The sequence below is a fragment of the Amphiura filiformis genome, chromosome 10 (genome assembly GCF_039555335.1).
Source record: "Amphiura filiformis chromosome 10, Afil_fr2py, whole genome shotgun sequence".
NCBI classification, from domain to species: domain Eukaryota; kingdom Metazoa; phylum Echinodermata; class Ophiuroidea; order Amphilepidida; family Amphiuridae; genus Amphiura; species Amphiura filiformis.
The window spans coordinates 21,456,480-21,475,992 of NC_092637.1; the positions used below are offsets into that span (position 1 = coordinate 21,456,480).

Genomic DNA, 19,513 nt, shown 5'->3' on the forward strand with positions numbered 1-19,513 from the left:
GGACTATCGACCCATGTTTAGCCAGTCTATTTTCAAAATGAAAACAATGTGATCCTGTACACAGTAATAACAGTGTCATATGATGTAATGAGGTAATGCGTCATGTTGCAAAGGATTATGGGAAGGGCAAGATACCTTCTCTGAATTGAACCCAATAGTATTAAGGTGACATAATGATATATATCTACTTTTAGGTGGCAAAGAGAAAAACAAGCATGTTTTAATACAACCGCAGTCACTAAATGTCAAGATATGGCACAAGTCAAAGCAGCGAGTCTAATAGGCTAAGATATTAATCTTAATCTTACTAATTTATGTCAGTTGTAGATAATTAGTAATTGATTAGAATATAAAATGAATTTTCTAAAATATGCCTATAGCATGTACAGACTGAGAAAAACCTTAATTACAAAAAAATAAAACTAGATATCAAATTGGACTTTTATTGCCAGTTAGGTACAACTAAATATCTAACAAAAGAACTCAATTTAAAATTTGTAATATATTTGTCTGGAATAAAGAATAAGTATAGTTCATAGCAATGTCATCTGATAGTATAGATAATAGAATCAGCCAACTATATACCACATATGCAGGTCACTGTGACAGGTGAAATGGCCCATTCCAGTTGAAATCCATACACCTCCTGTGGACGAAATGACCTTAATCTCACACACAAGGTGTGTAGATTTCAAATGGAATCACCCTTTCAGGTAACCCCATTTGAAATTCTCACTCCCTATGTGGATGAGTACGGTCATGTCTTCCATAGGGGATGTATGGATTTCAATTGGAATATAGCCCACAATTTTCCATTTTTCCCGTGGCACTTTTGGCCTCATAAATCAATTGGTGCCATTTCACAATCTTTTTGTTTCGTGGTTTTTCTTTCTTTTTTCGTTCTTCAAGTATAATAATTACTAATCTGTGATATAAGTTTAAAATGATCAGAGTAACCCTGTACACTACAGGCAACCCTGTTCTACATGTAGGTTGATCAAAACATAATTAGAAATAACAAATGCATTTTATTTGGAAGAGAGATTAATTAACAGTTTAGTTGGTACTAAATAATGAATCGAAATTGTCCAACACTTACGTTTATTTTCGTGATGTTCCAGAGCCGCTAATATCCTACAGATATCGGTGTTGTTATGGTTATTGTTGTTATTGTTGTTGTTGTTGTTGTTGTTGTTGTTGTTGTTGTTGTTGTTGTTGTTGTTGTTGTAGGATCTTTAAATAGTGAAAAAAATAGGGAAATAGTCGAAATTAATATCGACGGACGACGCTTTATCAGTTTCATGGTACAGAAATGACTTTAAATATGCACGATGAAATATTGTCAGGATACAGACATAAATATAGTTTGATCCGGGATGTAACGCTCAATGAAATGCGCACTGACGCCACTGCCACATCATAGTGAAAAATGGTATGGTTACATTAGCAACTACTTTAAACTGTTACCACTTGGTAGTTCACAGCATCTTGCGAATGGTAGTGAGCTTTGACAAAAATTGCATTGATCATTTCATAGCGAGTGTGTAGAAGAATTCAAATATCAGAGATATAGTTTTGTAGGTCCTGTGGTTCTTGAGTTATGTTATAAAGAGGGCTGAAACAACAATACTTTTGTAAAACGTACATAACTCATTAACAGCAATAAATCAAGCAAGTTTTCTAGGTATATCATTTGTAGAGTGAACTATTGCAAAACATCAAAGTGTTATTTTTCAACAATATATTGACTAAGATAATGAAAATCGATTTTTTTTTGCTGCTTCGACCAACTTAACATAACATTAGTAAGTTTCGCTTTTTAATAATCGATACCCTTGAAATTTCCAACATATATGCATTTCTACCCGCAAGCTACCAACATGTGTCGGAATATAGCATAGTAAAAATTGAGAACATTTTGAGAGAGAAGACAATAACACGCCTGAGGCTCCAACTCTCGCAGATCGTATTCCCCAGGGCGACGATTGCGCAGCGCCTAAGACCTAGTTCGGCCATCTCACTCTCCAAGATAAACAGTTTACCGCTAATGATAGACAATTCAGCCCGAAGATGCTTCTCGACTGAGATGATAAAAAGTAAATAAGTCCAATAGGTAACTCCAGAGGGACAGATACATAGGCTAATTATTAAGTTATTTATAATGTAATGCCGTTAAAGAAAGAAGAAAAATTAACAAAATGCGACGCCGCAGCTAAAATCAACTCCATGTTAAAATCCCACCCTGATAATATGTTACAATTCCTAGTGTTATATATAAAAATGGTTGATATTAAACTACAGTCCGTATTTGTTCAACCGACACATACGCTGCGGTTTAACTCGCTAAATGTTATTCAGCCTGATGCCACTATATTCGATTGATAACGTCTCTTCTGGTGCTGTGTTATTGGTAGATATTACATATTTCATTCACATGTTACACTACAAGATTCCAATTGGGCCGCTTGCGCATGTACACCGTTGCCAAGGTACTTGGGTGGTATTGTGCTGTACCAGGGGAGTACCAGTGTAGCACCAGTGCAGTACCGCTGCTGGTGGGTCCTGTGCAGTAGCAGTATTGGTACGGTGTAGGTACTTGTGTGTACCAGTCAGGTACCTTGCGACGGTGTACCTGTGCAGGCGGGTACAAAGGGAATCTTATAAGTATAGTTTGTTATCCTGCTGGATGATGCGGTTACGTTTTTCAGCTGCAGAGTGTTGATATTTATTTACATTTATATTCACATTACTGTTAAAGAGATTGTTATCCACAGTTATCCAGTCGTGTACTGCTATTCTTGGTTACAATTCAATTATTCAGCTGCTGAGTATAACAAAGTTATTAGACGTTTCATCACAAGTTGCTATTACGTTTAGTGACCTGTAATATGATCAACAGGAAAAGACAGACAGGAAAAGAGACAACTTGTTATTAATAACAAAAAGGTTACCCGTTACCATATTGTTTGTTGCAATGCAGGTGTGAAGATTAAGCAACCTGTAGGTTTTATTCAAGGGATGAAATCAGAACTCGACTGGTGGTTGACCGGCGGTTCCGGCCGGCGGTTGAACCGCGTTCCATTGTTTAGAACAATAGAAGCTGGCTCCAACCGGACGGAACCGTCTGGAACCGGCTGTCGACCGCCGGTCGAGTTCTTATTTCATCCTCAACATATTGTTATCGCGGAGGAGAGGTCAACCGCTACATGCAATGATATCCTCTCTTCTTTTCTGCATGCTCTTATTACATAATATAATATGACATTAATTAATCGCACTTTCAGTGAAGTTGTTGCCACAAATACGTTTCCATCGCATATCAAGGGGTGAGCAATACATCGCATTCAAGAACATCGGTATTCAACGTCTCTTTGCCATGAATCTGAAACACTTTAATCAGTATGCAAGCCAAATAGGGTTGAAGCATGTTGTGAAGTGTACAATGTCCAATTTTGTCGACAGTCGTGTGCACTCGATTCCATATAGAAATGATTTTCTTTAAATTTTACCACCAACATATCCAAATCTGCCATCACCTAGGTCTCAGTGACGTTGCGTTAGTCATCCTAGGAGTGGTGGGCACCGACCATGATAGAGATGAGATGGGGGAGTGGGTTCAACAATCATGATGGGGGCACCGGAACTGGTTGAGGGACACAAGCCCTTTTTCCCTTTTAAGGGATTTTCTTAATTTCCAAATCGAGGGATGGACGTGTCCTCCGTGCCCCTATGACGCTACGCCGCTGCATGACGGTAGGTCTGGTGTTTTTGGACCAGAAATGGACCCAAAATAGTGTAAATTATACAATTTGTGCGCACTACGCATGCACATCGTCCCAATAAAGCCCTCTTTGGAAGATTGAATACAAAGTCTTAAACAGTCTCAGAAAACAAAAGTTTATTACATCCCACCGATAATTGAATTGAACATTTCGCTGCATATTTTAGTAACATCAGACCTAGTTGAAGACAGATTAGGAAATGATGGCGGTAGAATTGAAATAAACTTTGAACTTTATACTGACCTAAATAAGCTTGCACTGTAATCAAGTATTCTGTTTCCGGCGTTATTTCCGATAGTGTTAATTGTCGGTCTTCTGGAGCAGCTGTCATTGTGTTCATTGCATCACTAGACCCTTTGATCTTATACTGGATGAGAAAACCCGCAATTTCGTCGTTTTGTTCCTGTGGCCAAGTCCAATATATGATGATAACATCACTAGGGGATTGGATTGTCTTTGAAATTAGCTGGGTCGTGCCTGTAACAGAAAAAAGACTAGATGGCACAGCTGCGTTTGAACAAACACGAATATCTATGCCCGTGACTTCCACCCTAACACCCCTTAAGCCACCATGACACCCCTTGGCCCACCTTGACACCTATTAATCAACCATGACACCTCAACCCACCATGATACCCATATCCATTAACCCAGTATAACACCCCTTAATCCCTAGCCCGCCTTCTTCAAAGCACTGCAAATAAAAAGCACCCAATTGTTAGGTCTAAGCTTTCATTATTTTGAACAAAGAACCGAACTGAAAATTTGAGCATGCTAATCAGCTAATTCAAAACCAGCCTAATCAAAAAATAAAGATACAGTACTCATGCTTTGGATATTTGGCATTTTGACCCCCATGTAGATACACTTTGGACAACATGTGAGTATCATATCATACCATTTTATTTGCCAGTAAAAAACACATACACGTATAAAATATTGCACAATATCAAAATTACACACTTACATATAAATTACACGTGCAAAAAAATATAAAATGCAAACCGTGGAAGGTCATATAGCAAGACATTGAATCGACCCATGTTGGAGAAACTAGAGAGATGGCATGCCTTAACCAGGAACAAAAACAAAGGACAAGAGAACCCCTGGCAGGGATAGCCAGATAGTGACAAAGTCACTTTCAAAGTGGCTAAACCTAATTGGTTCCCACAGGAACACAGACAAGCAGCACAGGGGAACGTGGCAAAGGATGCAATCTGCCTATATTCGGGGCAAAGGATGCAATCTGCCTATATTCTCCAACATAAGAAGAGGCTTGAAAATAAGCACAAAATGAAAATAAGCACAAACCTTTAGGTAAAAAATAAGCCTAACTAAATACTATTTTGAATTCCAACTAATTGTATTTTTATGTTAGCTAGCTAATTTGCATATAACTTAAAACGGAAGGAACCAATGAAAAAATAAAGCTCATGTTGCTCATGAAATTTGCCACGTGGTATCAATGTCGATATATTTTGGATAAGATTTGGCATGTGAGCTAATTGAGCTCATGTATATGACTTAGGGCCATGAGGCTGCTTTATTTGCAGAGATATCACATGATACGTATATCTACATTTGGGCATGTGACCTCTGGAGCCGAGACCAAAGTAATTTTTGATCTTTGAATATTTTGCTGCATGTCTCAGTCGAAGGGCAGTTTATCTGCAAGATCCTTTCTATTGTTTGGTTTAATAGTAGTTTTCTACTTTTTTTCCTATTATCTAATTATTTTAGTCGTATCCGTTCTTTGCACATTTTATGACCTGGTAGACTTCAAGAAAAACTAATGGACCGCACAAGAAAAGAAAACCATCCGAATCACAAAAATGGTGTTTGAACAAGGTCATCTATTGTATAGCTATAACAAGATCTAAGCGCAAGAAGACCGTAAGTCCACTTGGCCCCTCAACATGTATGCACTCAAGTTGCGTATAGTTTCGTATAGTTTGGTAATGTTTTATACATGTTCAGGGGCCAAAACCAATCTTTCACAACCTTTCATGATCTTTTCACCCTGGAACATGTATTAAACATTATAAAACCCTAAGAAACTATACGTAACTTTAGTGTATACATGTTGAGGGGCCAAGTGGACTTACGGTCTTCTTGCGCTCAGGTCTTCAATTGTATTTACCTGGTATCGGGTCTGTTATGGCATTAAGCGAAATGGTCGAGATCCGTAAAAATACATCTCCTCTCATCACCCCTTGCAACGTTATCATTCTTGCATCTGCCGTGGCAAACACAATACACCACGGATCAGTCCCAGATAATCTATATTCAATCTGAAAACCACCTACTGGAGACTCAATTGGCCACGTCCACTCCACCAAAAACGTATCATCAAAATTCCTCACCCATCCTTCATATAAGACAGTCGGATCTGTAAAAGGAAACGAACTATACTTTGATCAGCTCGTAATCGACGGGCCTTATAACATCGCGGATTAATATCAATATATTTGAGAATTGCCTTGTGACACCTCACCAGAAGCATCACAAATTATTAATTGAAGTCCTATACTTTGTCTACTTTATTTAACACGCACAATCTAGATCAGACGGGTCAACTATATCAAACTTAACGTGGGTCTACTTTTCGGCGTAGTGGTAAAAGCCTAACAATTCCCGCCGATTACGAGTCGATCAAAGTATAGAATAATTTAAAAATATATCAAAACAAATATCGTCTGCTTTAAAACAGACAGCCAAACAGAGAGGATGGTTGAATGGAAAAGAATTTTGTAACTTATTGTTTCTCTCCGTTTGGCTCTCTGATCATCTGATCGGAAAGAAAGACCCTATTCTCAATATCTTTACTAAATTATTACTCCCCTCTGTTTCACTATCTGATAAGAAATAAGCACCCGCCATTTCCTTTGGAAAAAGAATTAAATCATATTCAATGTCTTTATTAAGTTATTGTTATTCTCAGTTTCAGTCTCTGTCGAATGAACCTCCATTTTATTATCAATCTTACCCGCCTATTGAATTCTTATCTTTTTGTTTGGCTCTCTTGTTAAATAAAGACCCTAAACCATTTTCAATATCTTTCCCTGCGTAAGAGAGTAGATATGTATTGTGCACATACCTATTTCTCAAATATTTAACATGCACATATTGTGCATTTAGTCAAGAGCCAAGAATTCACAATAATGTATTTTAGTTATGCTGGTAATAGGTGCATAACACCGTGCATTCGTAAGTTTACTCGAACTGCTATCGTAAGAGAAGCTAGCGCGACTCAATGTAGACCATAACGAGGCCACTCCGGCCAAGGACATAAATGTGCAGCTACATTTTACCTACCTTGCGTCGCTACTAATGGTGGGGCGGTTGTGCTAATGGACCGAGCGGTAGATATCAGTATATTATACATTCCTCTCGTCCCTACTATAGTTAACATCCTTTGACTTGCTGTAGCATACTCGCTATTCCACGTAGTAGACCCAGTTAATTTATATTGAATTAAAAACCCATCTACTGGAATGTCTCTTGGCCATGCCCAATGAGCAACGAACGAACCATCATAGCAATATATCCATCCTTCATAAATAATGTATGTATCTTTGAGAAGGGAAAAAACAAACAGATCGAACTTTATTGGTGGTGGTTGAGTAAAGTTGGCTAAGATCCCTCCTTAACTTTTTGCATCAGTTCCGTTCGGCTCACCCAGTTTAAACCATAATGTGTGATTTGCTCCACGGCGACGCCCTCAATTTTTCTCGAATTTCTACTTTTTGAATGATTGTAATGCCCAGTACATGTTAAATTACAACAAAATTTAAAAAGTTGGTTTGGTAGAGTCCTGTGAGGGGGGTCATCGTTAACTACCCGTAGATACCGGACTAGGTTATGTTAGACTGATTCTTGAGTACGCTAGTGTTGTGTGGCATTCTAGTATTTCAATTAAGCAATCCAAAGACCTTGAGTCTATTCAAAAAAGAGCCTGTATAACAATCCTGGGAGGAGATTACAGTTCATATCATGATGCGCTGCTCAGCTGTAAACTTGACTCCCTGTCTGATAGGAGGCTGCAACACTGTCGTAGGTTTGCTGAAGGACTGCCTAAAAAAATGAACGAACACAGTCATTATTCCCTCCTACCAGACTTCAGAGCCATGGTCGCAATTTGAGTAATTCCCACAATGTTTCCAAATTCCGTGCCAGGCCCGAGCGCTTTCGGCTGAGTCCTATCCCATATTTTGTTGATCTTTTAAATCAGTAATCTCCTCTTCGGATTGTTCCTCAGTGCCATGAATGCTGTTTTTATGGTCTGGTGCAGCTGTTATAATAATTCTTTATTGTCAATATTTATTATAATTGTTTTGAAATTTAATATATTTTGACGTTTTCCAAAACATGTGCAATATTTGTTAAAGTTAATATTTTGTGTGCAATTTGTTTTTGATGTCTTTTAAATTTCTGTAAGTGTTCAATCTTTTTAATGTTTTAATGCGTATAATTGCTTTGTAATTGTACATGTAATTTGGCCATTTGGCTACGATATATGATTTAATAAAACACCGATACCGAAAATAATTTGTCTTAAAATATCGAGCAGAAGAAAATACTTGTTTCTTAAGTCTTCTATTACAAACCTGTTGTTGTCGACGGTAACTCCGTTGTTGGGGAGACAGTGGTGAAGTAGGGAACAACGGAGACTAGCACGTCATACTTTTCTCCTTCCATTAATCCCTCCAAATAAACGGCTCTCTCATCTGCTTCCGCATACGTGACATTCCAGGTAGCAGTCCCAGACAATCTATATTGAACCTTAAAGCCGCCTGTAGGATCCGTGGAAGGCCAAGTCCACATTATTAGATGTGGTGTCTCATACGCTATCATCCATCCTTCTAATATAATAGGATCTAATAAAAAGAGCGATTACAATACGAGTAGTCATTTTACGGAAGTTGTCGCCTTACTATTCGCCCTTTGCACGGATCCGCCATCTTACTGTCAAAACGAGGTTCTCCCTGCAAACGCATGCGCAAAATATGCATTTTTGTTTTTCACGCTTTTCTAGCAACGCGTCAGAAGACTTTTGCAAAGCGTACGCGTTAGACGTACGTGCACACAACACGCATTTTGCTGGTTGAACCTCGTTTTGAGATGATCGTATGATCGATGAATATCGCATTAGCTCAAGGCCTGATAGACTACGGTGTGTTGAAAAAAAATGACTCCTTTTTTGAGAAAATAAGACGTTTAAAATCGATATTCCGCAAAAAAAGACTGTAAGCGGTGAGTTCCTTTGAACGAGACAGATTTGACCCAGAAAAAAGTTGACGTCATGAAATGAAATGTGCCCGCTTTGAGAGAAACACTCCCAATGCACAGAACGTATAATGTTGTTGTTCTCAGAAAAAAAAACCTCTGAATCAAGTATTACAAATTTAATGGTTTTTAAACATATGGATAAAATCAGGCCGCTTCATTATTATATATTAGTAAATTGATATTACAATTCATATGTATATCATCACATATCAATTTGTAAGCACTCTTTTCTAAAAGTCACAGTTCATTGAATTTACAAACGTATGACAAAACAGGCGAAAATAGTAACTTTCTGCACGAGATTTGCAATTTAAAGAGAATTGACCATTGCTCATTCTAGTGACGCTAGTATATGAACAATATAAGTGTGCTTTTTCATTTAAGGACATAAAAATTGAAAAATATTGTAAGGAACACTTGAGGTTGGACTTTTAACACCTACATTTTGGTCAAAAATGTGCTTGGATAGATAGTTTTCAACAGATTCTCCACATTCGCCTTGCTATAACATTGAATTGCGTTATATGTTGACCTAGTGACGAAAAGCGTTTTTAGGGGGAAGTGTTAGCTTTCATTTGACATAACAAAAGTCTGAGTGGATGAAGGGAACACTTGAGGTTTCGACAAAAGCCAATCAAAGAGGCCCATTTTTCAGCTAGAAGCTCCACAGCTCGTACATTGCTATGTACTCAACCGTGTGGTGGAGACATTCACTGCCTGTTGTTCTCTGCTTGGAAGCTCCAGGACGAAAATGTGTGCTCAGGTGTATCGAGGTGGAACTTGTGCGCATGACGGTTTATAAGAGAATCGTTTTTGTATAGAAACCTTTCCATATATAAAAAATAAAAAATAAGATAATATTTTAGAGCAATATGTTCCTTCAAGATCTTAGAATTTCAGCGTGATCAACATTGTACTTATTATGTATTATTATTATGTACTACATGTACCAGGAAAGTTGAGATAGAGGGGAACGGCGGGTAATCCCGAACGCGGGGTAATCCTGAACGTTGCTATTGTAGCTAACCTGAGAAAGGTGACGCTCTCACACTACTTTGCAGCAAAAGCTATACTACAAAGATAAATTCACAGAATGCACATTTGGGTTAAGAGGTTAGTGGCTCTTCTCACAAGATATTAAAAACGAAATTAGACACTTTTGACTTTTGATCATCGGTTTCGGATGCGTAGGAAATATTGTAGTGATAAAGAGGGGTGGACTGTACAATGAATAAGACAATAGGACGATTGCTTAAAGATATGGCATGACCATATCGTGTTGATATTTATAGCCTATCAGTACAAGTAAGAAAATGTAATACATGAGAGGTGGGGTAATCCCGAACGGCTATAGAAAACAGTAATGATACCGCGTGCGGGGTAATCGCCAACGACCGCCATGAGTGAGATGTTTTTATCTGCATTGATCTACAGTGCTATAATATATATCATAAGCTGGATATGAACTAATCTTTCATCGAGGTTCTAGAAATAAATTAAAAGTTATAATCAAAAATTCAATTATTTTTAACACTCCAAATTGATTCTTCAATGAGCTTTCCAGTACCGTTCGGGATTACCCCCAGACCGCGGGGTAATCCCGAAAAAACGCAATTTTCTTTGTTTCATCATATCTTCTTGCTATTATTAATTAAGGTTTAGTTAATGAGAGCATGCTTATAATTAAAATATTACCCACATATTGGTATGGTTTATTATATAGGCTTAAATGAAAATGTGTTCGGGATTACCCCACTCTCCCCTTTAAAGTCCGCTTTTTACGTCATTCAGCCCGCTGCCTTGAAAATCATTTCGCTTCGAACGGGGAAGGACCCGTACGAGGCCGCATTTTACCAACACTATTTCTCTTCTTTTTTTCAGGAGAAATACAAATAAAATGTAATTGTAATTGTAATGTAATAATTATTCTCTTCGAATGGAGTTAAACTTGTCCGAGCAATATATATGCCCTTTAATAATTAATCAGTCGTTTGCTTACTTAATTTACCCTCAAGATGTTGAGAGTATTGTGTTAGTCATTGAGGTAAATAGGCCTAGTTTAGCAAAGGTAAATGAAGGCGGCAATTGGTGTGAAATGTGTCAGTACAGTGATGTGAATATGACTTGGCTGAATGATAAGGGACGGCTTCCAATCTCAACCGCGGTTTCTCATCGGTTCCGACCGGTAGAGTTTTGAAGCCGCCCCTAAGAAATGATAAACAGATTCATTTTGTGCTTGACGCAATTGCTCTAATGAAAGAAACTAGGACTAATCAGGAAAACTTGTTTGCAATGAATTTAATCTAAGCTTAATTTTATTCTTAGAGATTCGTTTATCAAAAGAATTAGGGTGTAGAATAAAAAGAAATATTATCGTGGTGAATTTGAGAAAAGTGTATATAATTATGCATGCATGACAGCAGGGCATGGTTAATTATTGTATGCTGGATATCGCAGTTTGGAGAGCCGTTGCGGGGTCCTACTACAAGAGTCAACCTAAGCAAGCGACCCAGCAAACACAAAAACGTTTTAAAAACGTTTTAAATAAGTTATATTTTGGCTTTTGGTTTAGGTAAAAACGTTTTAATAACATTAAAATGTCGGGTTATGTAAAGGTCATGATATCGTTTTAAAACGTTTTGTATGAAAACACACTACAACAATATTTTTAAATGTTTTCAAAAAATGTTATTGTAAACTATTTTTCCAAACATTTTTGCCAAATATTGTGTCAATACTTAGATAACATTATGTTAAAATATTTGAACCCAGGAAACACAGAAATGTTCTTAAAATGTTTTTTTCAAAACCTTTTAAGAACATTTAAATGTCGGGTTATATAAAGGTCATGAAAACGTTTTAAAATGTTATTGAAAATATTTTGGGCAAACATTTTTCGCAAAATATTTTTTCAACCCCAAAATAACATTCTGTTCAGAATGTTTTGTATTAAATTTTCAAGAATGTTTTTGGAATGTTATTAAAACGTTTTTATACCCTTTATATAACCCGACATTTAAACATTATCTGTAAAACATTTTTGTTTGCTGAGCCATAGATTATCAACAAATGTTTTTTAAGGTTATGAAAACGTTGTATACTCTTAATATACCCTTAATATAACCCGACATTTAAACGGTTTCTGACAACCTTTTATAACCTTTTGCGAATGATGTCGAAAACGTTTTGTGTTTGCTGGGGAGTAAGCAATATATTGGTGACAGCAAAGGATAAGTAGCATAGGATTAGTAACGCCTCAAAACCTCTTCCAGGTCCATTTTGGGAGGCCACTAAGACGATAGTCCACTACGATGCCACATACCAAATAGGTATAAATTAAAAACTTAAAATACCTTGTATCGGACCATTTGTGGTAATATTCGGAACGATAGAGATTCGTACATCGTACGCCTCTCCTCTCATTAACAATGGTATTTCTTTCATTCTTTCATCTGACTCGGCATTTACGATATTCCACACATCAGTACCAGTGGATTTATATTCAATCTTAAAGCCAGCTACAGGAATCTCGATTGGCCATGTCCACTTCACACATAGTGAATCTCCGTAACTCCTTAGCCATCCTTCATATAGAACATTTTGATCTTTCAAAGGAAATAAATAACTGTAATTTAAGTGCTTATGCTAATAACAATAACAACAATAATAATGACAACAATATTAAAATACAACATTAAAAATTCATCGTCATTTCATCATCATCAGCGTTTGAAATAATGCGCGTCCTTGCGTTAAATACCCGTGAAAGTAGGCGCGGACCCGCAAATTTCCTACAGTACGGGTCCGCGTGACCCGTACAAATTGAACCAAGCAAAGAGCAGAAAATCCTAGTTTAGTTGTTCCACTGGAAAATCTGGTTCACATAATACGTCCAGCTCCCTCGGTACACTTTCATTTTAGTTTCCCATCAAGTTTTCAACCCAGTTTTTTCAATTGTCTTGAAAATTAGTGAGGACCCTTGAAATTTCAAAGGCAAGGGTCCGGGTCGGACCCATGAAAATTGGTGAGGACCCTTGGATTTTTTTTTCTTATTTCAAGGCCTGATCATCATCATCATTCTCATCATCATTGAATATTTGTATTTCCGTCGCTAAATAGTTTTTAATTAAAGTTTTCATGACACGTCAAAATTTCAGAGACCCTTGTTGTAGAATAAACTAGATTGGTAAGCTTTAAAAAATTGCTATTCTTTTGTATGTGTATTGTCCATCACCTGTCACTTGGTAGTCTTGCATCATATCTTAAGGAGATGCCCATATTATTATTATTATTATTATTATTATTATTATTATTATTATTATTTTATTTTATTTTTATTTTTTATTATTATTATTGATAAGAAGTCATCCTTATAACCGTTATTTAAATTACACATACCAGGTATTGCTGGCACGGTTGTGGTAGGCAATGTTGTTGGAACGGTTGTGGTAAGAGGCAGAACGGCAGAAATTCGTATATTATACATTCCTTCCGGCATCCCCTGGAAAATAAACAGTCTTTCATCTGCCATAGTAAATTCGACAGTCCAAGTATCAGTCCCAGTTAGTTTATATTCAATTTTAAAACTGTCTACTGGAGACGTACTTGGCCATGACCAGATCACCCGGAGTAAATCACCATAGTATTGCATCCATCCTTCGTATATAACGTTTGAATCTTTAAAAAGGAAATAACAAAATACAATAAAAAAATAATACTAATTAGTCAACGTTGACAGGCTTTTGACACGAAAATCTTATAACTATTCATTGGAGATAACGAAATACCGTAAAACCTCGTCTACAAGCATATGTAGTGTTTTTGATGAAAGCAAAATTAATACGACACAGCCGAAAATATGTCAATACAATAGATTGGTCTTACAATAATACTTGTTTGTATAAGCTTGTATCAGTTATTTATTTGCTCAAACTCCATTATGTTATAATTCTGTCGATCAGCAAAATAGAACCCATATAACAAAACAAAAAATATTGGATAGCGATCAACATTAAACTGTAAATAAGCCACGAAAAGAAGGCATATCTTGAAGAATAAGGGGAATTAATAATGGATAGCGATCAACATTAAACTGTAAATAAGCCACGAAAAGAAGGCATATCTTGAAGAATAAGGGGAATTAAGGGGTAAAATATAACGTATGCGTCATTTAAGGCACACGTGAAATCGAGGCCGAAGTCAGGTAAGTTCCTCTTTGCAAGGCCGCAGGGCTGGCAAGCTCCCATAGTTAAGTTATACGATAGTTGGTTCCAATTTAACAATAGCCCGGAAGGGCCACAAAGCAAGGTGAATCTCCCTGATCCTTAATATTACCCTTTTTATATTGTGTATAGTTTTTAAGAAGTGTCGCAAATGTTGACGCAAATCGGTATTACCTTAACGTCTTCAACCCATTAAACATTAACAATCAGTATGACTGCGTCATATCTACGGGTCCAAATTGACCATAAAAAGAGATATAAGTGCTCCTGTTTTTGTGATACTTGTCTTGTTTCGTGACACAAATCATCATGGTAAAATGTAAGATTTGCAACCGTTTTCAGCATTTTATTAAGATAATTATTTAAGTAATCGATTCAATTTTACACAAGATGGGAGGTTTCCTAATATGTGAATATGATAATGTTCATTATTATATTTGATATTAAAAATAAATGTAATAAAATATTTTAAAATATATCATTACACTAGTATTATTTTACATTAATTTCTGAAAGAATTTGCTGAAAGAAGGATTGTCTCAAAAATATGGGCATGAAAATATTATATCTGCTTTCTTAGTACAACTTTGAATTAAGGGCAGAGTAATGGGAGAGAACATGGACCTTTTCGGGCATCATTATTTCTGAATTATATGTCCAAAGTATATAACACTATACATTTTTGGAAAGGAAACGAGCCAAGGAATCCCATGGTGACGTCAGATTTGTTCAAAAATCTCGAGTTTTTGAAAAAATCACACAAATTCACTGTTTTACCCCAATTTTTTTGTGACAACTTAGAAAAAAATCCGGTCGGAAGAAAAAAAAATTCAGTTAGCTTTTCATGAAGAAGAGACATGAACTTAGGGAAGGCTTTTTTATTTTTTCGAAATTCGTCTCTTTTATGAAATATTGAAAGCAATTTTGTCACTCTATTAAGCTAAATATTGCAGATAACGGTGTATATTTTTGTTTAAAACAAATATTTTGAAAAAATGAGAAAACCTTCCCTAGACTTTGATGTACTTTAAACAATAGTGCAAAAAGTTTTCCTTTTGCTTGCATATTTATTGAGTTATCTTGTCACAAAAATCTTGCAATATTGTCAAAAGTGAACTCTGAGAAATCGACGTTTTAGTAAAAAAATGTCAAAATTATGCACAAAACTTCCTTATATTTTAAAACGGTAAGACTTTCACGCTTGTAAAAGCTGTATCTGGTGCATGGTCTAAATATGCATCTTTTTGCACCAATGAATCTATAATGTCTGCTTTCAGTGCGCCAAAATTCAAAATAATTAAAAAATCTAAACGGCATTTTGAGTGAAATTTTTTGTTTTGTTTACACACATTTGCTGGTGTTAACAACATACCGAATGCGCCTTGACTGCGTTGGACATACGCGCAGAGTTGCGCCGCATCACGCGACGCAAATCGCGCGCGTAATCACAACATTTCGCATTCGCGCATTTCTGACTCATTATTTCCCGCCAATTTACTAGGCTGTCTTGAGCCATGTGACTTTTTAGAGTTGAAAAGAGTGAAATAAGTCAAGCAAAAATACGAGTAAATATTAGCAAGTTGTATTTTATCAGTTTCAAGTGAAAGAATACATCTTAGTGTTGATAAATATCAAGAAATCTCAAATTCGGGTGTGGACGAATGTGTCTTCCATTACTCTGGCCTTAAACAGACCCATAAATAAAACATTCCAAACCTGCTGTAGCTGCTGTTGATGTTGTTAAAGGCAACTGAGTTGTTGGGGCAACAGTGGCGAAGTAGGAAAGTACGGATACGTGCACGTCATACTTTTCTCGTTCCATTAACCCGTCCAAGTAAACCGCTCTCTCGTGTGCTTCAACATACGTGACCGTCCACATATCAGTCCCTATTGATTTAAATTTAATCTGAAAGCCGCCTGCTGGATCCGCTAGTGACCAGGTCCACGTAATCGGAACAGGAATCTCATAGGCTACCACCTGTCCTTCGAATATTATAGTCATAGGATCTAATAGAAGAAGATATGATAATGATGACAATAATAGTGATGAGTACTATAATAATAATAGCGAATGAAGAGATGTTTAAATTTTGGGAATAGACATGTAGATTTAAAACTGATCAACAACACTCACATTTTTTAATAATATTATTGAATATATTAAACAAATACGAATGTGTACGTGGGAAACACGAAACGAACTCTAGCCGAACTTTAAAAAAACTCATTTTCCAGAATATATGATTTACCTACTAGAAATATCATCCCAAATGAACAAAATGACATTGGTAAGGTCTAGAAACCCTAGATGGTAATCATTCAATCGACCAACAGCAATGAAATAGTCTCTGAAATAGTCATTTAAAATATTTGACAAGATATTGAAGAAGATGCAGAAATTTTTGTGAGATCTTGTAAGATACTAAATAATAAGTGATATTTGGTTTTGTCACATCCATTAGGCCTTTCATGAGGTTTTGTCCAAATTATATTGAGCCTGGACAATACCGTGAAAATTTGGGTTTTGTAAAATTTACAACTTCATGTTGGACTGTCACTCATTCGGAAGGTTTCACCGCCATGTTAACGTTGCATATGTGACTCATCGGGCAAAAATGCCTAACGAGCTCGCATTTTGCAACATAATCACATTGTTTGTTTTTTTAATCTCTATTGGGGCCACAAAAACATAGCGGAGACCAAATTCACCCACTCTAATCCAATGGTCATACCTGATGCTTTCGTGGTACCGATTGTTGTAGAAGCTGATATTCCTGCTGAACGTGATGTTTTCATAGAACCAAAAACTTCTGTTGTTTTGAAAATGTCAGTGGTATTCAATATTTCAGATGTACTCGATGTCTCAGTGACACCCAATGGTTCAGTTGTGACAGGTGTATCCGCTGTACCCAATAGTTCTGTTGCATCGTATGGCGTTGTTGTTTGTGGTATTTTTGTTGTTTGTCGTGTAGGTGGTAAGGTTGGTGGTGGGGGTGTTAGTTTTGATGATGTTTTGGATGGCTCTGTGGTACCAAATAATCCGCCTGTACTTAATGTTACCGTTGTATCCGGTCGATTTGTGGAACCCAATTGTTTTGATGTACCTACTGTCTCTGTAGCACCCAATACTTCTGTTGTTCTTAAAGTCTCTTTGGTAACCAATAATTTTGTGTTACTGAAATATGTTGTGGTGCCCAATAATTCGGCTGTACTTAATTTCGATTTGGTACCCGGTCTTTCCGTTGTTTGGGCAGTCTCAGTTGAACGAGATTGTTGTGTTAGATTGACCGTTTTGGTGGTTGGCAACTGTTGGGATGTACTTATTTTTTCCGGGGTACCTGGTCGTTCTGTGGTGCCCGTTGTCTCTGTTGCTCTAGATTGTTGTGTTGAACTGACAGTTTGTGTAGTACCCAATAGTTCGGATGTACTCATTTTCTCTGGGGTAACAGGTCGAACTGTTGTGCCGGTAGTGTCTGTTGCTCGAGATTGGTATGTTGAACTGATAGTTTGTGTGGTTCCCAATAGATCGGATGTACTCATTTTCTCTGGGGTAACAGGTCGCTTTGTTGTGCCAGTACTATCTGTTACTCGAGATTGGTGTGTTGAACTGATAGTTTGTGTGGTGCCCAATAGTTCGGATGTAATCATTTTCTCTGCGGTAACAGGTCGCTCAGTTGTGCCGGTAGTGTCTGTTGCTCGAGATTGGTATGTTGAACTGATAGTTTGTGTAGTACCCAATAGATCAGATGTACTCATTTTCTTTGGGGTAACAGGTCGTTCTGTTGTGCCGGTAGTGTCTGTTGCTCGAGATTGGTGTGTTGAACTGATAGTTTGTGTGGTGCCCAATAGTTCCGATGTACTCATTTCCTCTGGGGTAACAGGTCGCTCTGTTGTGCTGGTAGTGTCTGTTGTTCGAGATTGTTGTGTTGAACTGATAGTTTGTGTAGTACCCAATAGATCAGATGTACTCATTTTCTTTGGGGTAACAGGTCGTTCTGTTGTGCTGGTAGTGTCTGTTGCTTGAGATTGATATGTTGAACTGACGGTTTGTGTGGTTCCCAATAGATCGGATGTACTAATTTTCTCTGGGGTAACAGGTCGCTCTGTTGTGCTGGTAGTGTCTGTTGTTCGAGATTGTTGTGTTGAACTGATAGTTTGTGTAGTACCCAATAGATCAAATGTACTCATTTTCTTTGGGGTAACAGGTTGCACTGTTGTGCCGGTAGTGTCTGTTCCTCGAGATTGATATGTTGAACTGACGGTTTGTGTAGTATCCAATAGATCAGATGTACTCATTTTCTCTGGGGTAACAGGTCGTTCTGTTGTGCTGGTAGTGTCTGTTGTTCGAGATTGTTGTGTTGAACTGACAGTTTGTGTAGTACCCAATAGTTCGGATGTAATCATTTTCTTTGGGGTAACAGGTCGCTCTGTTGTGCCGGTAGTGTCTGTTGCTCGAGATTGATATGTTGAACTGAGAGTTTGTGTGGTTCCCAATAGATCGGATGTACTCATTTTCTCTGGGGTAACAGATCGCTCCGTTGTGCCGGTAGTGTCTGTTGCTCGAGATTGATATGTTGAACTGACGGTTTGTGTAGTACCCAATATTTCGGATGTACTCATTTTCTCTGGGGTAACAGGTCGTTCTGTTGTGCCGGTAGTGTCTGTTGCTCGAGATTGGTGTGTTGAACTGACAGTTTGTGTAGTACCCAATAGATCGGATGTACTCATTTTCTCTGGGGTTACAGGTCGTTCTGTTGTGCCGGTAGTGTCTGTTGCTCGAGATTGATATGTTAAACTGACAGTTTGTGTAGTACCCAATAGATCGGATGTACTCATTTTCTCTGGGGTAACAGGTCGTTCTGTTGTGCCGGTAGTGTCTGTTGCTCGAGATTGATATGTTGAACTGACGGTTTGTGTAGTACCCAATATTTCGGATGTACTCATTTTCTCTGGGGTTACATTTCGCTCTGTTGTGCTGGTAGTGTCTGTTGCTCGAGATTGATATGTTGAACTGACAGTGTGTGTGGTGCCCAATATTTCGGATGTACTCATTTTCTCTGGAGTAACAGGTGGCTCTGTTGTGCCGGTAGTGTCTGTTGCTCGAGATTGATATGTTGAACTGACAGTTAGTGTAGTACCCAATAGATCTGATGTACTCATTTTCTCTGGGGTAACAGGTCGCTCCGTTGTGCCGGTAGTGTCTGTTGCTCGAGATTGATA

General features: G+C 37.4%; 2 protein-coding genes across 3 annotated transcripts in view; both read right to left on the minus strand.

The window, feature by feature from the left end:
* Positions 1–429: 429 nt before the first annotated feature.
* LOC140162641 (uncharacterized) lies at positions 430–19,366 on the minus strand. Of its 2 annotated transcripts, XM_072185917.1 has the most exons (9): positions 17,026–19,366; positions 16,010–16,300; positions 13,470–13,748; positions 12,425–12,676; positions 8,390–8,659; positions 7,098–7,355; positions 5,923–6,171; positions 4,026–4,259; positions 430–2,881 (listed from the first exon to the last, which is right to left on the minus strand). In XM_072185917.1, the coding sequence occupies exons 1-9, from the start codon at positions 19,343–19,345 to the stop codon at positions 2,874–2,876; spliced, it is 4,161 nt and encodes a 1,386-aa protein (XP_072042018.1). In that variant the 5' UTR covers positions 19,346–19,366; the 3' UTR covers positions 430–2,873. The 2 variants fall into 2 exon arrangements, with proteins under 2 accessions (XP_072042018.1, XP_072042019.1); XM_072185918.1 differs by lacking the exon at positions 7,098–7,355.
* An 83-nt stretch (positions 19,367–19,449) lies between these two features.
* LOC140161734 (uncharacterized) overlaps positions 19,450–19,513 on the minus strand; it is a 52,842-nt gene continuing 52,778 nt past the window's right edge. Inside the window, exon 11 of the mRNA XM_072185031.1 lies at positions 19,450–19,494. Within this exon, the coding sequence (XP_072041132.1) occupies positions 19,450–19,494 (45 nt within the window). The remainder of the gene's footprint in view (positions 19,495–19,513) is intronic.

Excerpts from the sequence above, each read along its gene's own strand:
- LOC140162641 (XM_072185917.1), bottom strand. The coding sequence starts at position 19,345 with ATGAGTACATCCGAAATATTGGGCACCACACACACTGTCAGTTCAACA. Across the intron at positions 12,677-13,469 it reads AACCGTGCCAGCAATACCTG|ATCAAAATGTTCTATATGAA; the intron begins GTATGTGTAATT and ends TTCCTTTGAAAG. Across the intron at positions 8,660-12,424 it reads CACAAATGGTCCGATACAAG|ATCCTATTATATTAGAAGGA; the intron begins GTATTTTAAGTT and ends TCTTTTTATTAG.